The 18,976-nt window shown below is 37.6% G+C and overlaps 1 protein-coding gene, 1 long non-coding RNA gene and 1 pseudogene across 8 annotated transcripts in view; 1 reads left to right on the forward strand and 2 right to left on the reverse strand.

Annotated features, from left to right (window-relative positions):
- Positions 1–18,976, reverse strand: part of LOC309622902 — a 480,082-nt gene that overhangs the window by 420,710 nt on the left and 40,396 nt on the right. The window lies entirely within an intron of this gene.
- The window catches only part of LOC309622864 (N6-Methyl-AMP deaminase pseudogene), a 472,574-nt pseudogene that overhangs the window by 361,529 nt on the left and 92,069 nt on the right, over positions 1–18,976 (forward strand). The window lies entirely within an intron of this gene.
- FAM114A2 (family with sequence similarity 114 member A2) overlaps positions 1–18,976 on the reverse strand; it is a 37,567-nt gene that overhangs the window by 18,121 nt on the left and 470 nt on the right. For 4 of the 6 annotated variants that reach the window (XM_082379103.1, XM_082379106.1, XM_082379105.1 and 1 more), the window contains exons 2-9: positions 16,012–16,095; positions 15,407–15,506; positions 14,902–14,994; positions 12,215–12,306; positions 10,909–11,043; positions 10,268–10,426; positions 9,532–9,655; positions 5,903–5,982 (exon numbers count right to left, since the gene is read on the reverse strand). In XM_082379103.1, coding sequence (XP_082235229.1) covers positions 5,903–5,982; positions 9,532–9,655; positions 10,268–10,426; positions 10,909–11,043; positions 12,215–12,306; positions 14,902–14,994; positions 15,407–15,506; positions 16,012–16,020 — 792 coding nt within the window. In that variant the 5' untranslated portion in view covers positions 16,021–16,095. Of the gene's footprint in view, positions 1–5,902; positions 5,983–9,531; positions 9,656–10,267; positions 10,427–10,908; positions 11,044–12,214; positions 12,307–14,901; positions 14,995–15,406; positions 15,507–15,850; positions 16,096–16,629; positions 18,951–18,976 lie in introns of those variants that run through there. The other 2 variants (XM_082379101.1, XM_082379102.1) reach the window with 2 other exon arrangements.

The raw sequence follows: 18,976 nt of genomic DNA on the forward strand, positions 1-18,976 counted from the left end.
ATCTGATAATAATGACCTGTAATATGCCTGTTCTTTGTTCATGGTATTCCCTTAGTCCAAAGTGTCATTTCCATTTTTTTTTTTCCCTAAATCAAGGCAACTCAATTTTCTTTCAATCCTCCACCCAAACACTGTCTGCTCCAAGTAACTTTCAAAGGCATCCCAGGAGATTGGGCACCTCAACAACCCTTTTCTGTACGCCCACAGTCCCCTAAGTACACCTTCAACTTAGTACTTACCAAAATACACTGAAGTTAACTATATGTTATCTCCTAAATAAACTACACTATTACAGAACAGTGGTAGTATCTTATTTGGATTAGTGCACCCAGATGTTCCCTATAGTGTTGAGAGATATCTACTGTTTTTACCTAGCTGGCATGTATATCTCCTTTCTTTTGGTAGTAAGTTTTAGATTTTTCTCAGTTCATGTGGTTTGGATGGGGTTACTTTCATCCTCTGACTCCAAGGCTTGGCAAATGATTCAGGTTTAGCTACCAAGAAATTAATCCCCCTGTCTATACAGTGATTAGTTCATGGATGTAAAAGTGACCCAAGCTAGGTCAATAGGCATCAGCCTCAGGACATCTCATAAAATTACTGGGAAAGGGAAGTCCTCTTTCTGTTGGAGTTACTCAACTGGAAAAAGTCTCCTGAAGCTGCCAGTAATCATCTTACCACCATGTGGAAAAGCATCCTAAGAATGAACAGAAGAAAGCAGAGTCAAGAGATGGAGAGAGGACAAGTTTCTGGGTGGAGAGCCATGCCTGAAGCCAGTGTTGCCCCTTAGTTTTCTAGTTTCGTGAGCTAATAAATGTGCCTTTTTCTTAAGCCAGTCTGACTTGAGTTTCTGTCATTTGCAACTGAGAAGAGTCCTGGTTTCTAATGAAATGTTTACTGTCATTAAATTAAGTCATCCACTTGAGTAACTTTATATACACAGAATGTGCTCAGAGCTGTAACCAGGCAATAGGAATCCAGAGAAGACGTTGAGAGTCATTCCAACTGAAAACTGAGAGAATCACAGGCTTTATTACAGACATAGTATTGGGGCTGAGCCTTTAAGGATCAATAAGTGGGGCTACACCCAAGGATACAACATGAATGAGCTAGAGCAGAACCTGTGAACCCAGACAAAAAACAGACATTGATTTATGTGAGATGGAAAAAAGAAGAAAAATAGAGAGATATAAGGCCACATAAAACAAAAAGAAATCTGATACTATAAATTTAACTTACTTGGAGATATTTTAGTAGGCATAATACATACTCAAAATAACCTCTGTAATAAATACATTAAGTTATTATAACCTATTGTGCCAACTCAATGTAATTGATCATCCCTTTCAAAAAATACCAATGCTTGGGACTTCCCTGGTGGTGAAATGGTTAAGAATTTGCCTGCCAATGCAAGGGACACAGGTTCGATCCCTGGTCTGGGAAGATCACACATGACGCAGAGCAACTAAGCCAATGCACCACAACTACTGAGCCTGCGCTCTACAGCCCACGAGCCACAACTACTGAGCCCGCGTGCCACAACTACTGAAGCCCACGCACCTAGAGCCTGTGCTACATAACAAGAGAAGCCACTGCAATGAGAAGCCCACACACCGCAATGAAGAGGAGCCCCCACTCGCCGCAACTAGAGAAAGCCTGCACACAGCGACAAAGACCCAACGCAGCCAAAAAATAAATAAATAAAATAAATTTTTAAAAAAACCAAACCAGGGCTTCCCTGGTGGCACAGTGGTTGAGAATCTGCCTGCTAATGCAGGGGACACAGGTTCGAGCCCTGGTCTGGGAAGATCCTACATGCCGCGGAGCAACTAGGCCCATGAGCCACAACTACTGAGCCTGCGCGTCTGGAGCCTGTGCTCCGCAACAAGAGAGGCCGTGATAGTGAGAGGCCCGCGCACCGCGATGAAGAGTGGTCCCTGCTTGCCACAACTAGAGAAAGCCCTCGCAGAGAAACGAAGACCCAACACAGACAAAAAAAAAAAAAAAAAACCCAAACCAATGCTAGCCACCCTCCACACCCAGAATTCAGTCTGGAACGTCCCACTGATGAGATCTAGAGACTTAGGAATTAAAAGGCACCTTTGAGCTTAGCTTCTCCAACAACTTATTTTTTTTTCCAGCTGAAAAAAATGAGGCCTGGAGAACGAATGGGATTTGCCTTCATCACATGTGAGAGTCAGAATAAGAATCAGAACTGTGTTCTCAGACTTTTGCTTCATTGCTTTTCCCCTGCATCATACAGACTCTCATATAAATTCCTGGAAATAATCAGGCCCTGATCCTTAATCATTCCACATCTTAAGTCTCAACACCCAAAATATAAACAATACAAAGACTGCTTTTAGAGAATGACTAGGACTACCAGATAGGTAAGGGGTTACTTTTTAAAAACAATTTATTTATTATGATGATCTATTTGAGCAGAGAAACTATGTCTCTTTCATTACTGTTTCCCTAGCACCTAGCAAAATAAAGGTTTATTGTATGTATGTTTATCGAACATCTAAATGTATAACATACTGAGCTAGCTTCTTTAGGACCATAAACAGTGAGTATTTACTATGGGCCAGGCACTTTTAAGAGCTCTGTGTGTATTAACACATTAAATCCTCACAGGAACCCTACATTATCCCTACCTCACAGACAGAGAAGCTGAGGCACAGAGAGGTTAAGCAACTTGCTTAAGACTGCACAGAAAGTAAAAGATGGCAAAGCTGGGATTTTAAGAACTGATAAAGCACAGATCCAGCCTTGAAGAAATTTAAGTTTTAGAATGGGAGGTAAGATACACACATTTAAAAACAAACAAACAAACAAAAACCAATGATAATGTTATGAAAATACATTTGCACACAGTTAAGTGAATAAAGTGCTAAAGAATATATATATCAATAGTATGTTAACTTTTACATAAGAAGGAGATAAGAAAATATATCTGCTTGTCTTTAAAATATATCTGCTTATCTAAAAAAGAAACACAGGAAGGATATGCTGGAAAACAAGAAAGTTTAATATCTAAAAGGAGAGGGGAGAGTGAAGTGGGTGGGAATTGAGAGGGAGTGACACTTCTGAATATATTTTTTGTACAGTTATGACTTTTGAAAACATATTAATACTCTATATATTCAAAGATGAAATTAAATTAACATGGGAGACAATAAATAAATCATAAATTTTTTTATAGTTTGGTTTTACAGTAGTATGGGCAAAGCAAGGAAAACATTTCAGATGCATTACAGGACTGGGGAAATTAGGAAATGCAGTAATGTTGTTGGGAGACAGAGTTCTTACTATGAAAGAGAGATACAAATGTATAATGGGGAGAGGCAAGGAAGAACCTGTAAGAATGGACTGAAACTGGAGTTATCAGTGTGAACTCATGATCTCTAAAATATGAATGTGAGCATACACATGGACACACACACACACACACACACACACACACACACAGGTGCACATATGTGTACTTGAATACATTTACTAGGCCAACAGGGCCTAGAAGCAAAGATACCCCAAGCAAAGAGCACACCTAGCATCCAGGTTTTGGCCTGTAATATCAAAAAGGAACCATGGCTCCTTGAAGAAAAGGTTCATTCTGGAGAGAAATATGGAAGGTACAAGATCTCGTAATGCCAGAAAATAAGGAAATACTCAAACAATAATGGGGGTATGTCACACAGGAGTCAGCTTGAAGGACAATTTGAACAGCAAAATAATTAAGGACAGTAATGAATTACAAACCAATGGGGAAAAAAACAGAAACCCATGAGACCATATCAATAACAAACAGATAATAAAGAGATAAGGGGAAAAGGGAGAGCTCTTAATTCTAAGTAGAATGCCGAGAGCTCACTGGTAAATGTGGAGCATGTACTGGGATTGAAACAAATCATCATTCAGCAACCATCACAGTAAAAACTGGTGCGGCAAGAATCATGAATAGTTGTTAAATCTAGGATGCTAAATTATGAGGAGCAGGATATTTGTATGGTCTTAAAATGTCTCCCTACAGAAAGCTCATTAGTAGCACAGGAACAAAATCATAACTATACAGTGAAAAATCAAACAACACATCATCATGTGCCTCTAGATATGATACCCTGTGCAGGATACAACATCACTTACAAGAATGCATAACCTGATTTTAATCATGAGAAAACATCAGACAACACTCAAATGAGGAATACTGTACCTTTATAAAGGGGGAAGGGGCTTGTATTTCTCAAAAATGTCAAAATCATAAAAGACAAAGAAAAGCTAAGGAACTATTCCAGATTAAAAGAGACTAAAACAAACAAAAAAACAAAACAAAGCAAATACAGATTAAAAGAGACAAAGTACGTGACAACTAAATACAATTCGCAATCATGTACTGGCTCCAACATTAGAGGAAAAAATTGGATATGAAGGACATTATCAGGTCAATTGACAAAACTGGAATGTGGACAACAGATTAAATAAAGTATGGTATCAATGTTAAATTTATTGTAGTTGATAATTAGTGTGGTTATAGAAGGGAATATCCATATTCTTAGGAGATACATACTGAAATATTTAGGAGTACAGGGCTATAATGCTTACATTTTACTCTCAAAAAATAGCCCCAGGGACTTCCCTGCTGGTCCAGTGGTTAAGACACCACACTTCCAGTGCGGGGGGGCATGGGTTCTATCCCTGGTTGGGGAACTAAAGATCCCTCATGCCGCACGGTATGGCCAAAAAAAGTCCCAATAATAGTAATAACTTGTGTGTGTGTGTGTCTATGGGGGAGGTGGAGAGGAAGGGATAGGAAGAGGGAAAGAGAGAACACATTTGCAAGCACAAATGATGAAGCAAATGCAGTGAAATGTTAATAGGTGTATCTGCATAAAAGCTATATAAGTGTTGTTTGTACTTTTCTTGCAACTTTTTTCTAAGTTTGCTATTACTTCCAAAACAAAAAACACTATGACAAAAGCTAGAAAGTGCCGTAAAGTGCTACAGACAAGACAAGGGAGAGGAGCTGCTGAGGCAAGGTTCTGAAAAGCTTTCGTGGAGAATGCAGTGTTTTTAGTGGGCATGGGGAGGAGGGTAACTTCCCTTAAGCATCCTATTCCTTACCGTGGGGTACGCAAGAGGTGACTCTGATGACTAAACAATGGCTATCAGCTCTCCCTGGCCAGGAAGCAATGTGTGCTGTGGCAAACCGATCCTAAGATATTTCTCGAGAAGAGGGTGAAGAGGCAGCAAGCAGCCCAAGACCCAGAGAATACTGTCGCAAGAGCTGGCACTGGCATATATGTTAGGCGGGTACTACCCTGGAAACAGTATCTCCCGACACACTCTGAGCTTTGACTGAAGTCCCTCCATGCTCCAGACGGGTGAAGACAGCTCAGGCATCACTACCAAAGACCAAGGCTCAGGCCATGGACTCTCTCATTTCCACAAGCTAAGTGGTCATTATCTGAGTTACTGGGCTCTGGGAAATGGCAAACTCCAGCTACCTAAAGGCAGGGGCCACATCCCATCATCTCGGAATCACTCAGAGCCCTGAGAACAGTGAGCCCTCAACAGAGAACTAGCCCATTGGTATCATGATGGCTGGTGAGTGCTGCCAACTTTAACTGACCAATGCTATGGCCTAATTTAAGCTTTCAGACAAGCAAGCATTCCAAATGGAAACAGGTGAGGATGGCAGATGTGTTGGGGGACTGGGGGTAAGGGGGTGCAGTGTGAGTTTAGCACACTAACCTGCGAGACCAAGAGGAAGACAGGAGGAATGGAACTCAGAATATACCCTCGGTTTTGGTGACATCCTTGCCAGGAATTTACAACCTTACATTCTTTATTCACTAAATATATATATGTAAAAAATTGAAAATCAGCAAGAAGGAAAACTTACCCTAGTAAGTTTCTCCGGTTTGGAGGAGACATGCAGCTGGGAAAATAGCTCTGTTATCTCTCTGGTAAAGTCTTCATCCCCTAGAAAAACAAGTCCCACATAAAACACTGCAGAAAGACTGGTGAGGATCATTGCAGGGGGAGAGAAGAGGAATGATAGTAGCAGCTGTGGCAGTAACAACAGCAGAAGCAAATTATATGAGCAAGGTGCTTTAGTGCTTACAGAATCCTTTTATGTATATTTTACTGATGAATTCTTCCAATAGGCTTCTAAAAAAAATGCGTCATTATCCCATTTTAGAGATGAAGAAACTAGGGCTTGAAGAGGTTAATTTATATCCCCAAATCTCATAACAAATTAGGAGTCAAACCTTGGGCTTCCCACCCCCAGTCCACAGCCTATGCTCTTTGTATTACATCCTAGAAGTATGAATGGAAAAGTGATGAAAGCAGACTACGAAGCGGGTACTACGCATGTGCTTCCAAAGAAATGGAAATTTAAGCTGGGACATAAAAAACAAGTACAAGTTAGCCAGGAGAATGGAAGAGTTTCAGGCAGAGAAAACAAGTACAAAGATCCAGAGGTGAAAGAAAGCGTGGCAAGAAGTTTAACATGGTTGGGAGTGTCCTAATGGAAGAAAGAGAAGAGGGGTAGAATGAAGCTAGGAAAGTAAGCAGGATCCAGGTAATAAAGGGCATCATAAACCATGATGAAGAATTCAAACTTTTATTAAGAGAATGAGGAGCTGCTGAATGGTTTTATACAGAGACAGGTAGGTCGAATTACAATTTTAGAAAGATCACTTTAGCTCCTGGGTGGGAATGAAATAAAAAGAGAAACATGAAGGGAGGCAGGAAGCCTGAGGCAATATTCCAGGATCCAGATAAGAATAAGGGTAGATAATAAGAAAGGAAGAGGATTCCAGAATGTTGGAAGGATAGTAAGGAAGCTGTTGGAATGAGCTTGATGAGCGATGATGTGGAACATGGAATACTTAATACCTGAGAAACATGCAAACAAACAGGTAAGTCAAGATCAAAAACAATCAACACATCCAAACAAACGACAGGAAATGGCTCTTTTCCTCTCTATTCATCTAAATCCTATCCAATCTCCTCGTTGAAGCCCAGTCCAAGTTTTCTCTCCACCAAAGACTACAGAGAGAAATCCTGTACACAGAAATCTCTTAGCACTTACAATCTATATGAGTATTTCTTAGTCACCAGTTCATGGTTACCAGGGCAAATTAGTACTGCTTCATACATGTTTTCTCCCCAGAATCCTTAGGAAAAAAATCTGTCTTGGTTCTTCTCTCTCCATCTGCTCTTTTGTCCTCTCTTGGCATTCAAGGCAGAGAATTCAAAGGGTTTAGTGATCCCAGGTATAACACAGTTTGGGAAAAGCTCATCTCACTAAATGATACAACTGTGACCTATATAACTCATGTAAACAACTCCTAAATCATATTCTACTAAAAACCTGACTCTCAGGAAGGCATTTTGCTTTCCCAGCTAAGCGCTAAGTTATTTGAGACAAGGGATGGATCTGAATCCAAGTGGGATGCAAGCACCTCAAAGGGTTCACAAAAAACAGAGTGCAGGAGGAAAAAAATGCAACTTTTACTTATAGTCATTTATCTCATTCTTCAAGAAGTACTTTTTTAGGATGTACTTTAGAATGTAAATAATATATTACTATGGTAGTATATATGTATAATTTATACACATTCAAATATACACATATTGGGTCTAAGTGCTCAAAAACCTTTTACTGCTAAGGACTGATCAAAAAATGTTTGCATTTGCAACATGTATAGACCTGGAGGGTATTATGCTTAGAGAAATAAGTCAGATAGAGAAAGACAAAAACTATGTTATCACTTATATGTGGAATCTAAAAAATAAAACAAATTAATATTAAAAAAAATAATAAGGTAAAATAAAATACAGGGGGAAAAAATGGAGACCCTTGTCGTGTAATCCCCACAGACTTGAGCATAAAAACCAGTTGTTGCATTAGAATAAAGTATGTAAGGATGGAAGGGAGACAGGGTTAGTGCTTTGGAGGGACTCAGGAGAGAGGCTGGCACCTCAAGCAGGAAGTCTCCTAAAAAAGTGAAGGCATTGAGTATATAAGATAGAGGGACAAGGGCTAAGGATGCTGATAGAAACTGAAGATGATCAACAGCACCAGAACTAGGTTCTGTGGTTTTCTCTCCCCTCTGCTACCACTTTTTTAAAAAAAACTTCATTGAGATATAATTAAATACCAAGGTCAGTGTTGCGTTCTCAACCAAAATCACTGGGGAGGGCCACTGGGAAGGGTGGCATGCAGCACTCCAGTGCTATCTTTGCAGAATCCTGATCTCGGGCAAACAGTTAGGGAATAAAAATATTATAGACACAAATCCATCTGTTTAGAAATTCCCTTAGAGTCCTCTGAATGGTATTTAAAGATCAGGATTTCTGATCACTATGTGAAGCCAGATGTCGACTAAATTAAACAAACCCTGTTAATGGCACTATGTACAAATAACCTTAATTAAGTTCATAAATAACCAGGGATTGTCACACCAGGGCTTAGTTACGAACAATGGAGCAACTTAAGCAAATCAAAATTAATTTATGGGTTTCCTGCTAAGTGAGACTTTGAAAATGCAGATCTTTATTTATTCACTTATGCCATCCTAATAATGAAAATAATAGCCACCATTTGTTGAGTGTTTACTATGAGCCACACATTAAACATAATATTTCATTTAGTCCTTAAAACAAACTGAGAGGAATTAGCTACCTCTGCTTACAGTTGAGGAAACAGACACTCAGGGTTAAGTAATTGCACAAAGTTGCATGGCTTAATAAATGGCAGATCTTGATTTAGAACCCAGGTGTAACTCCAAAACCCATCCTTTTATCCATCATGCTTATTGCCTTCTCAATACCTCAAGACAGCTTTAAAAACTCATATTCAAGGACCATTTCATATCAGGACTCTTTATATGGAGTAAGATACCATTTAGCAAGATATTACATAACCAGACAACTGGTTTAAGAAGATGTGGTATATATACACAGAAGGGACTACTACTCAGCCATAAAAAGAATGAAATATTGCCATTTGCACCAACATGGATGGACATAGAGATTATCATACTAAGTGAAGTAAGTCAGAGAGACAAACACAAATACTGTATGATATCACTTTTATGTGGAATCTTTAAAAAAATAGTACAAATGAATCTATATACAAAACAGAAACAGACTCATAGACACAGAAAACAAACTTACGGTTACCAAAGGGGAAAGGGGAAGGGGGGATAAATTAGGAGTATGGGATTAACAGATACAAACTACTATACATAAAACAGATAAACAACAAGGATTTACTGTATAGCACAGGGAATTATATTCAATATCTTATAATAACCTATAATAGAAAACAATCTGAAAAATATATGTATATAATTGAATTACTTTGTTATACACCTGAAACTAACACAATACTGTGAATCAACTACACTTCAATTTTAAAAAAAGAGTTAATGTAATTGGAGAGATTTATTTCAAGGACAATCACTGCATATAAACACACTACATCCCTCCCACTCAGATGCTGGATTTCCATGTTACCTTTCTTCTCTTCCTCCTCTTCCTCACAGAACTCTGCTAAGGAAAATGCTTCTTTGAGTTGCTCCAATTCAAATTTTAGAGTCTCTAATTCTTCTCCACTTAGAGAATTAAGAATAGATTTCACCTGAATTGATATAAAATAGCAAGTGGGAGTATGAGAGAAAAAGAAAAACATTCTCAAATGGAGAAGAGGCTATGGATCATATTAAAATTAAAACTATGAGTTCACAAGCTCTTCCTTAAGAACCTTAACACAAGAGGCAGGTCATCACAGAAAGGTGTGGAGAATTGTGCTTCCAAAAATAATATAAGCCAGAAATGTCTGGAAATTATTAGTGCTTAACAACAGCTTAGAAATTAGGAGGAAATGAAATAGTCTTGAATCAATTAAATGCTAACAGGTAACTGTATCCAAATTGGCAGCTTAAGCCAAAGAAACTTATAAAAAGAAAAAAAAAGAACAAGATGAAGGAAAAATAATAGATGTGCTATTAAGACCTCTTTGTTAATCTGTCCATTTTTGTTTAAATTTAGAGAAACAACACTTGACTCATTCTATTTCTAGCAATTAGTTCAAATATTAGTTTTTTTGTTTATTTTGGTATAGTATTTTCAGAGAGTCTCAAGCCTCTACCTGACATACATTTCATCTTCCAACTGCACAAAAGGAAAAGAGACTATGCAGTGTGCTTCTGCTTAAAGACTACTCCAGTTGAAATTTTTGGTTTGGAATTACCTTTATTTCACTTTCTCGGGAGAGCATCTCCAGAGCTTCTAGATGTGAAAGGCCTTGAAATTCATCAAAGAGTAGCCCATAATGAGTTTTCTTGTCTGTTTCCATGGTAACCTCATTGGCAGTCCATAGCTCTTCTTTCTCCTTTGCCTCTCGTAAAACCTGAAAGAGATCGAGGCATTACACTGCAACAAGTAACAAGAGCTGAAGGGTGAGTTTTGAAAGTTGAGGGAAGCAAACTGAGATGGGTAACACTGCCCTTTCATTCTTGGAATTGTGATTCAAATCGGATAGGCTCAGGAGCTGCAGGGAAAATATGATCACATAATTTGTTCCTAGACAGGGTAAATAACACCCCAGAAACCAGGTGTTTCTCTGACAGTGGTTTTACCATTAATCTAATAAAAACCCTGAAAGGGCTTGGCATCTTATATTGCACTGACAAGAGGCTCCTGCAGAAAGGAAAGAGGAGGAAAAAAAAAAGAACTGGGCATTTTTCTAAGCATTAGAGCTGTGCATCCCCTTACCAAAAGCAAAACAAAACAAAAAACACTGAAAAGTCCTCAAAAGGAAATAATAACAAGGTCCCAAATTACCAAAGGCAAAAATACAGATCAAAATACAAACAGGAATGCAAACAGTACCTGAGACAGTGTGGAAGTCCGGTTCATCAGACCCTTGGTTCTTTTAAATCCAGGATCCCCTTCTGCTATTACATCCATTGTCTTTTTCCCAATGAATTCTAAGGCATCCAAACCCCCACTGATAACACTCTTTCCCTAGGAAACACATGCAACCTCATTACAATAATACTGAAAAAAGACACCTGCATGTTTTGATTTCATAAAATAGTGGCTAACAATAGCAACCACTGGCAAGAACAGGGAGCAACTAAAACAATCATACAGTGCTTGTGGGAATGTAAAGCAGTATACCCACTTTGGAATATTATTTGTCAGTATCTACTATAGCTGAACATATGACTATCCTATGACCCAGCAACTCCACGCATGGTTAAATACTCAAAAAAATGTGTAGAGGTTCATCAAAAGACATACAAGAACACTCACAGCAGTACTATTATAAAAGCTAAAAGCTGGAAACTACCCCAATACTTACCAACTCTGGAATGAGTAAATGTTACATAGTCACTCGATGGAATACAACAAAGAAAATGGAATACACCACACAAACTATACCGTGGATAAATTATACAAACATAATAATGAGTGAAAGAAACTAGATACACTAGGGTACATTCTGTATGATTCTGTTCATACAGCAGGGAAAATTAATCTATGATGGCAGAACACTGGATTGTGGTTATCTTAGACGGCAAGAGGGGGAGGCACAGAAGACTGGGAGACGGCACAGGGGAGACATCTGATATACCACCCTGCTGTTGCTTAGTCTGAATGTGTTCATGTCGTGAAAATTAAAACTGAACACTTATGATTTCACTTGTCTGTATACAGATTATACTTCAATAAAAAGTTAAAATTAAAAAGTACTAGCTATCTATCCTCATGTAGGAAAGATATTAAGCTTCCTATTTAATCCTTTCAAAAATGTTTCTAATCATCTATAGTTTTATAAGTATTTATCATAAACATCTCATTTTCCCTTTGCCTAAAAGATATAATTATGACAAAAATATTTCTGTAAAGCAGAGATGTTTTTCTAGGGCCACCAAACTAAGAATTCTTAGTCCATAAAATATTATGTACATTGCCTCTCTACTACTCTTCATTTCCTGCTCCCTCTTTTACTTCTTTTAAGTTTTCAAGTTAGCTCTCACTCTACCCTAAGATCAAAGTGAATGATCTTCAGCAATTTGAACTCCCATAAGAGGAATCAGTCCCCATGACTCTTCAAGGAAAAGAAAGAGAAAGAGACAAAAACCCATTATAATCATGGAAGGAAGCAGGCCACCTTGCAATTTTTACTCACTGTGCTCTGAACAGCAGTAGAGATGGTTGAGAATACCCCAAATGGCCCACTCATTGGAGAGGAGTTTTCATTCTCTTTGGCATTTGTCTCTCCTATAGGGGGGAAGGGATGTGTAAATATGAAGAGACAGTCCATAAATAGTTTTGCTTTATTAGCATCTATATGAATTTTTAAAAATTAGACCTTATTTCCAACACACAAGGCCTTAGTACTTTTTGTTTTATTATTTTAAACCATTTGCCTATTTTAAAATAAAAGTTAAGGCAGTTTTTCATTTTCATTTCAAAAACAAAATCCAGTCTTTTGAAAAACCTACTGACATATATAACAGACTATATACTGTGTGATTCCATTCATATGATCTTCTGCACAGGTAAAACCACAGGGTCAGAAAACAGATCAGTGGTTGCCAAGAGATAAGAATAGGTGGAGGGGAGTGATTACAAAGGGGCATGAGGGGATTTTTTTTTTTGGTGCGGGGTAGGAATGAAAATATTCTTGTCTATACAAATATAAGAAATATTCTATATCTGTATAATCACAATGGACTGTGATTACACAGCATAAACAGGACGGTATGTTTGTTAAAATATGTAAAACTATATACAGTTGGCCCTCTGTTCTATGGATGCTGAACCCGTGAATACTCATTTTATATAAAGAACTTGAGCATCTGAGGATTTTGGTATCCACGGGGGGCTCCGGGAACCAATCCTCCCATGGATATCAAGGGATGATTGTATCTAAAAAGAGTGAACTTTACGTAAATTATAACTCAATAAATGTGACTTTTTAAAAATCCGGTCTACTTTAAACTTTATCCTGGAAAATTATGCTTCTTCACAGGATTCAGACATGCATTACAAAGATTTTTTTTAAATCTGTTCTATTTTATTAACACTAAAATCTCTTACAGGAGATCAACAAATAATCTATTGTAGGGAGGACTTCTGCTTCCAACTATGATGGATTATCTGGTGTCAGACTTGCCCTTCTACCATAGCATCTAGAAAACTGGACAAAATATAAGAAACAATTATCTCCAGACATTGGACTACAGACCGTACTATACTATGGTTCAGGAGAGAAGAGAAACAAACGATGAGAACTCTATGATTGGCTTGCTTTCCAGACCACAGCACAGCGAGGGGAAACCCAAGCAGAGCACGGCAGTCTTATTAAGTAGAAGAGACAGAGACTGGAATCTAGGAAAGCTGAAGCACCTGGAATTTGCAGGTCGGAGTACAAGCATACCTCATTCTATTGCACTTTATTGTGCTCTGCAGATACTGCTTTTTTTTTTTTTTTCTACAAACTGAAGGTTTGTGCAACCCTCTGCTGTCAGATAATGGTTAGTATTTTTCAGCAATTAGGTATTTTTTAATTAAGGTATGTACATTATATTTTTGACATAATGCTACTGCACACTTAATAGCCTACAATATAGTATAAATTTTTATATGCACTGGAAAACCCAAAAAAGAATTTGTGAGACTCGTTTTTTGCGATATTCACTTTATTGCAGTGGTCTGAAACTGAATCCACAATATCTCCAAGGTATGCCTGTACTGGAGAGGAGGGAGATACAGAGGTAAAGAGTTCCAACTATCTACAAAGGAGTGCCCTTGAGTCTTTGGCTGAATACTAAGCTGTTCCTGCACTGGAAAACTCCACGATACTGGGCAAAGAACTGCCATGGGGCTATAAACTAAACAATGCCCAAAGCTCATGCTAGGCTGAGAGACATCTGACTTGCAACCAATCAAGTAGAGAGACATAGTTAAACACCTGGAAATTAGGTAGAGACCTCAGAAGGGTCAGAGACTTAGTAGTTGAGCTAAACTAGCATTTAACAATAAAGGCTACTCTAGAATCACCCTCAAGAAGTTTAAAATCGAGACCAAAAGATCAATCTAAGCTACAAATATCTTAACTGCCTTCCAAACAAAACTCACACCCTTTAAAGGACTACAAAATCCACTCAGCAAGGTAACATTTCTAATGTCCAGCATCCAATCAATGAAATGAAAATGTTATCTATATGCAAGACAAAAAATTGGTCAATAGAAACAGATTCAAATGACAGAGATGATAGTCAAGGACACTAAAATATATACATAAGGAGGTGAGAAATGGAAGACAAAAAAAGAAACAAATGGAATTTCTAGAGTTGAAAATATATCTAAAATTTAAAAGTCACTGAATGGACTTAACAGTATTAGACACAGCAGAAGAAAAGATCAGTAAACCTGAAGCCACAACAAAAACTATCCAAACCGAAGCACAGAGAAAAAAGGCTTAAAAAAATGAACCATGGAATAGCACCAAAACTAACACATTAAAACATTTTTTCATGCCACAGTAGATTCAAATTCAGCTAACTCTTACTGGGCTCTTACTCAATTGTGCCAAGCACAAAGCTAGGCAATTTTTACAATCTACATTCATGGCTTTACTTATTTAATGTTTGTAACAGTCCTCTGCAATATAAAATATTATCCCATTTCATAGATAAGGAAAGTAAAGAGACACCTAAGTGGTTAAAGCCAAAGATTCCAAATCCCATTTCTCATCAGCCCCATGATGCCCTGAATATCAGACAGTCAAAAAACATCTACTGAATAAAATGAGCTTAACTATTCCATTTCAGTTTATAATTCTAGGCCTTAATGTTTCCATATACTGACCTGTTGCATATTGGACTTCAGATGAAATTTCACTGGGACTAGGGATTCCAAGGGAAGTCTCTGCCTTCTCAATAACATTTGAAATACCTTGTCCTAATAAGAAAAAATAACATTTTTATATTTGAATTTATTTGCTACTAGTCACCAAAACTGAAGAAACAAACTGAAAATTAAAACCACAGATTTTCAAATTCATTACAACCACAAGACATGTTATTTTGACCATATATAACTAATCTTTGGGAGTGTATCCTTACCAAAGGGAAAAAAAAATTGATTCATTATCACCAAAGAATAGTTTTATATTAATTCCTAAATGTCAACCTTCTAATGAAAAATGTTACCAATTCTAGTGGCAGTATAAATCAGCGCATCATTACTAATGTATCTTCAAACTATAAAGCCTTTGAGTAATCATGGAAGAAGAATGATTAACAAAGTCGTTTTGAACACAGATCCGTAGCAAAATGCACACAAAAATTAATAAAATGACTGATGACCTTACCTACTGTGGCTACTGTAGCTGAGGCTGAGGAGAGCAAAGACTTGCCCCAACTGCCCCAATAGCCCCATCCGGTCTGGGGTACATCTTTGGAAACAGTCTCCTATTTTTCCCAGTAGCCAGAAAAACAAAGGCAAAGAAAAATGGAAAAATTAGAGGAAAATAAGAGTGTATATACAAGGTAGCTAATTATTGGCCAAAAGTATGGGTGAACAAATACATATTATTTGGCTCAAGAAGTGTATTGCTTGACTGACAGATGTATGTTACCTGCAATGTAAGCATCACATAGCAAAGGCAACTACTCATAAAAGCATTTATAGAACTGAGAAAATTGTTTTATGGTTATAAAAGGAAAGAAATGGGTGCAATCCCAATTTGGTATTGATTCCATATTCCTTTTAACCCTAATACTTTTTAATCTCAGTGTTTTAATAGATACTCTACTTTGCCTGCAGCCTGTGATATCTGAACAGGGAGAACGTCTGAAGTCTCAAGGTCACTGGAAGGTTTGGACTCTGGTCTTTTCCGAGTAGAAGCTACAGGTTCTGATTTACTCTCTGACTTGGCACTTTGGTCAACTGACTCAAAATTCTTGCTTGGCTCACAGTTCTCATCTTCAAGGATGGAGGTTGCTTCAGTTATCACCTCAGTCTCAATATCATCTTTATCCGACATGATTAGATCATTGCCTGGTAAAATAAAAGTCCCCCACCCCAAAAAAGTTAATTATATAAGCTTGTTTTTGGTAAAAGTTACTTGAATAAACTTTTTGAGATTATCGAGTCACATGCAGGTGTAAGAAATAATACAGAGAGATCTAATATACCCTTCACCCAGTTTCCCCCAAGGGAACAATTTGTGTAACTATAGCATATCACAACCAGGATACTGATAGATACAATCTCCCAACATTACTCAGATTTCACCAGTTTTACATGTACTCATTTGTGTGCGTGTAATTAGTTCTATGAAATTTTATCACATGCACAGATTCATGTGATACAGAATAGGATTACCACAGTCAGGATTCAGAATAATTCAATTACCAAAGTCAGGATACAGAATAATTCAATTACAAGGATCCCTTGTGTTATCTATTTTTAGCCACGTCCCACCCTCCTCCTAACCCACAGCAACCACTGATATTACCCATCTCTATAATTTTGTCATTTCAAGATGTTATATAAATGCAATCACACAGTACGTAACCTATTGAGATTTACCTTTTTCACTCAGCATAAGTCCCTCAAGATTCATCCAAGCTGTTGTACCACTAGTTTCTCCCTTTTTATTGCTGAGTAGTGTTCCTTGGTATGGATGTATTTCAGTTGTTTCACCATTTACCTGTTGAAGGATGTCTGGGCTGTTTCCAGTTTAGGGCTATTACAAATAAAATGGCTATGAACATTTATATACAGGTTTTTATGGGAATATAAGCTTTCATTTCCCTGGAATAAATGACCAGAGTGCAATCGACAGTACTTGCTTAATTTTGTAAGAAGCTGCCATACTCTTTTCCAAAGTAGCCGTACCATTTTACATTCCCACCAGCAATGTATGAGTAATCAAGTTTCTCTTCATTCTCACCAGCATTTGGCAGTGTTATTTTTTATTTGAACCATTCTGATATAGGTGCACTATGACAGCTTAATATGGCTTTAAGCTTTAAGTTGCATTTCTCTAATGGCTAATAATATTGAACATCTTTTCATGTGTTTATTTGCCATCTGTATATCCTCTTCAGTGAAACAGCTATTTTTATCTTTTGCTCATTTTCTAATTGGATTTTTTTTTACTGTTAAGTTTTGAGAGCTCTTTTTATATTCTAGATTCAAGTCCTTTGTCAGATATGTGGTTTGTAAACATTTTATCTCAGTTTGTAGCTTACCTTTTCATCCTCTTCATAGAGTTTTTCACAGAGCAAGTTTTTAATTTCAATTTATCAACTTTTCCTTTTGTTGACATTTTTAAAAAATCTTATAACTTATTAATCATTCCTACCTCAATTTTTCAGAGAGAAGATTATGAAATTTAGGCTACCAGAATAAGATTTACATCAGACCAGCTTTTGAATAGCAATGTTAACAAATTCAATTCCTTCCAGAAGTACGGCTCTTTGACAATTAAACCCAAGATATTACTGGTGGTTTTACAAGGAGGATATGCTGGTTTCCAGGATAACCAAGTATTATCAGGGGAGAAACAAACGTGTCTCACACATACATACACACACAAACACACACCCAGACCTCGGTATGTATAAGCACACGTTTTTACCAATGTATACTAACCACAGAATTAGACCCAATCCATCAATGCCATCAAAACATTTCTAACATACTAAAAAAGAGAGACATACTAACAACTAAGGCAGCCTGGAAGTAGCACTATAACTGAGGTACACACAAAATGTTAAAAGAACAGAGAGCAAGAAAAAGTATGCTAGGATCAGGAAATAACACTCATGAACTTTAAATACTTGAAAAAAGCATAGAATAGTGATCACAGACTGGGATGTTGAGTCCCAAATCCAGCCTACAGATTTTTTTGTTTGGCCTGCACAGTGCTTAAACTTTTTTCTATACTAATTGGCAACATTTAAAAATCAGAGTTCGTTTACAAATAGAAATTTCCAACTTCCCTTGTAAAACTGAAAGATGTGGCGACACTGGGCCCACATTCGACTTGTTAATAACTAGCTCATGCCAGATATTTGCTGGGGATCTTTTAGACCGGGTAGAGTAGTGTTCTCTAGTTCCCCATAATCTCCACCCAAATGCACTTGACTCGTTTATGTTACCTGATTAGCCCCTGTAGGCATCTGAACTTGTAATACCTGCCTTAAAGGGCACTTAGGATTCTGACAGATGAAGATGCCAATGAGAGAATTCAAGGGTGTGTAAACAACACAGGGGAAATCTCAAAGGTCTGAGGTATGACAGCGTGGAATACAGACAGATACCAGGAGTAGTTAATACGGCAAAGAGAATGATGGGGAGGTGTAAGGCTAGAAAGGCAGATTTATATAACATCCTTGATCCTAGACCATATGGTATATGATATACATATGTTTCCAAAACACATAGAAAAAAACAATCTAGATACAACTATCCATAGACATAAAAACCAACTGTGAAACACTCATTCGTTTACTTGCAAACATTTTTTTTGACTACCTGTTGCATGCCAAGCTCTGGAGGCTGAGAACTAATTTAAGACACAATTTCTGCCCTACTTACTCCAGGGGCCTAATAGGAAAGGCTACACAGTTCTTGCACAAAGTTCCATCAATGTTTCGTGTAGCTGAAACATTGATGGAATATCTTTTTGCTCTCCTTATGCTCTCTCCAAGCTACAACACACGGTAATATGCATGTAACATACACATTATATACTATATATAATATGTAGTTAGGCTGACACTCTTCCAACTCTGTACTTGAGTGACTGTGGGAAGTTAGTTCACCTATCTGAGTCTCCGTTTCTTCATCTGTAAAAGGGGGAGTACTACCTACTTGCCAGGATTCCTAGAAAGACGAAATGACCCGGTGGATGTGAGGGGTTCGGAAC

This window comes from Balaenoptera borealis (genome assembly GCF_965194805.1).
Source record: "Balaenoptera borealis genome assembly, chromosome: 2".
Classification (NCBI taxonomy): Eukaryota; Metazoa; Chordata; class Mammalia; order Artiodactyla; family Balaenopteridae; genus Balaenoptera; species Balaenoptera borealis.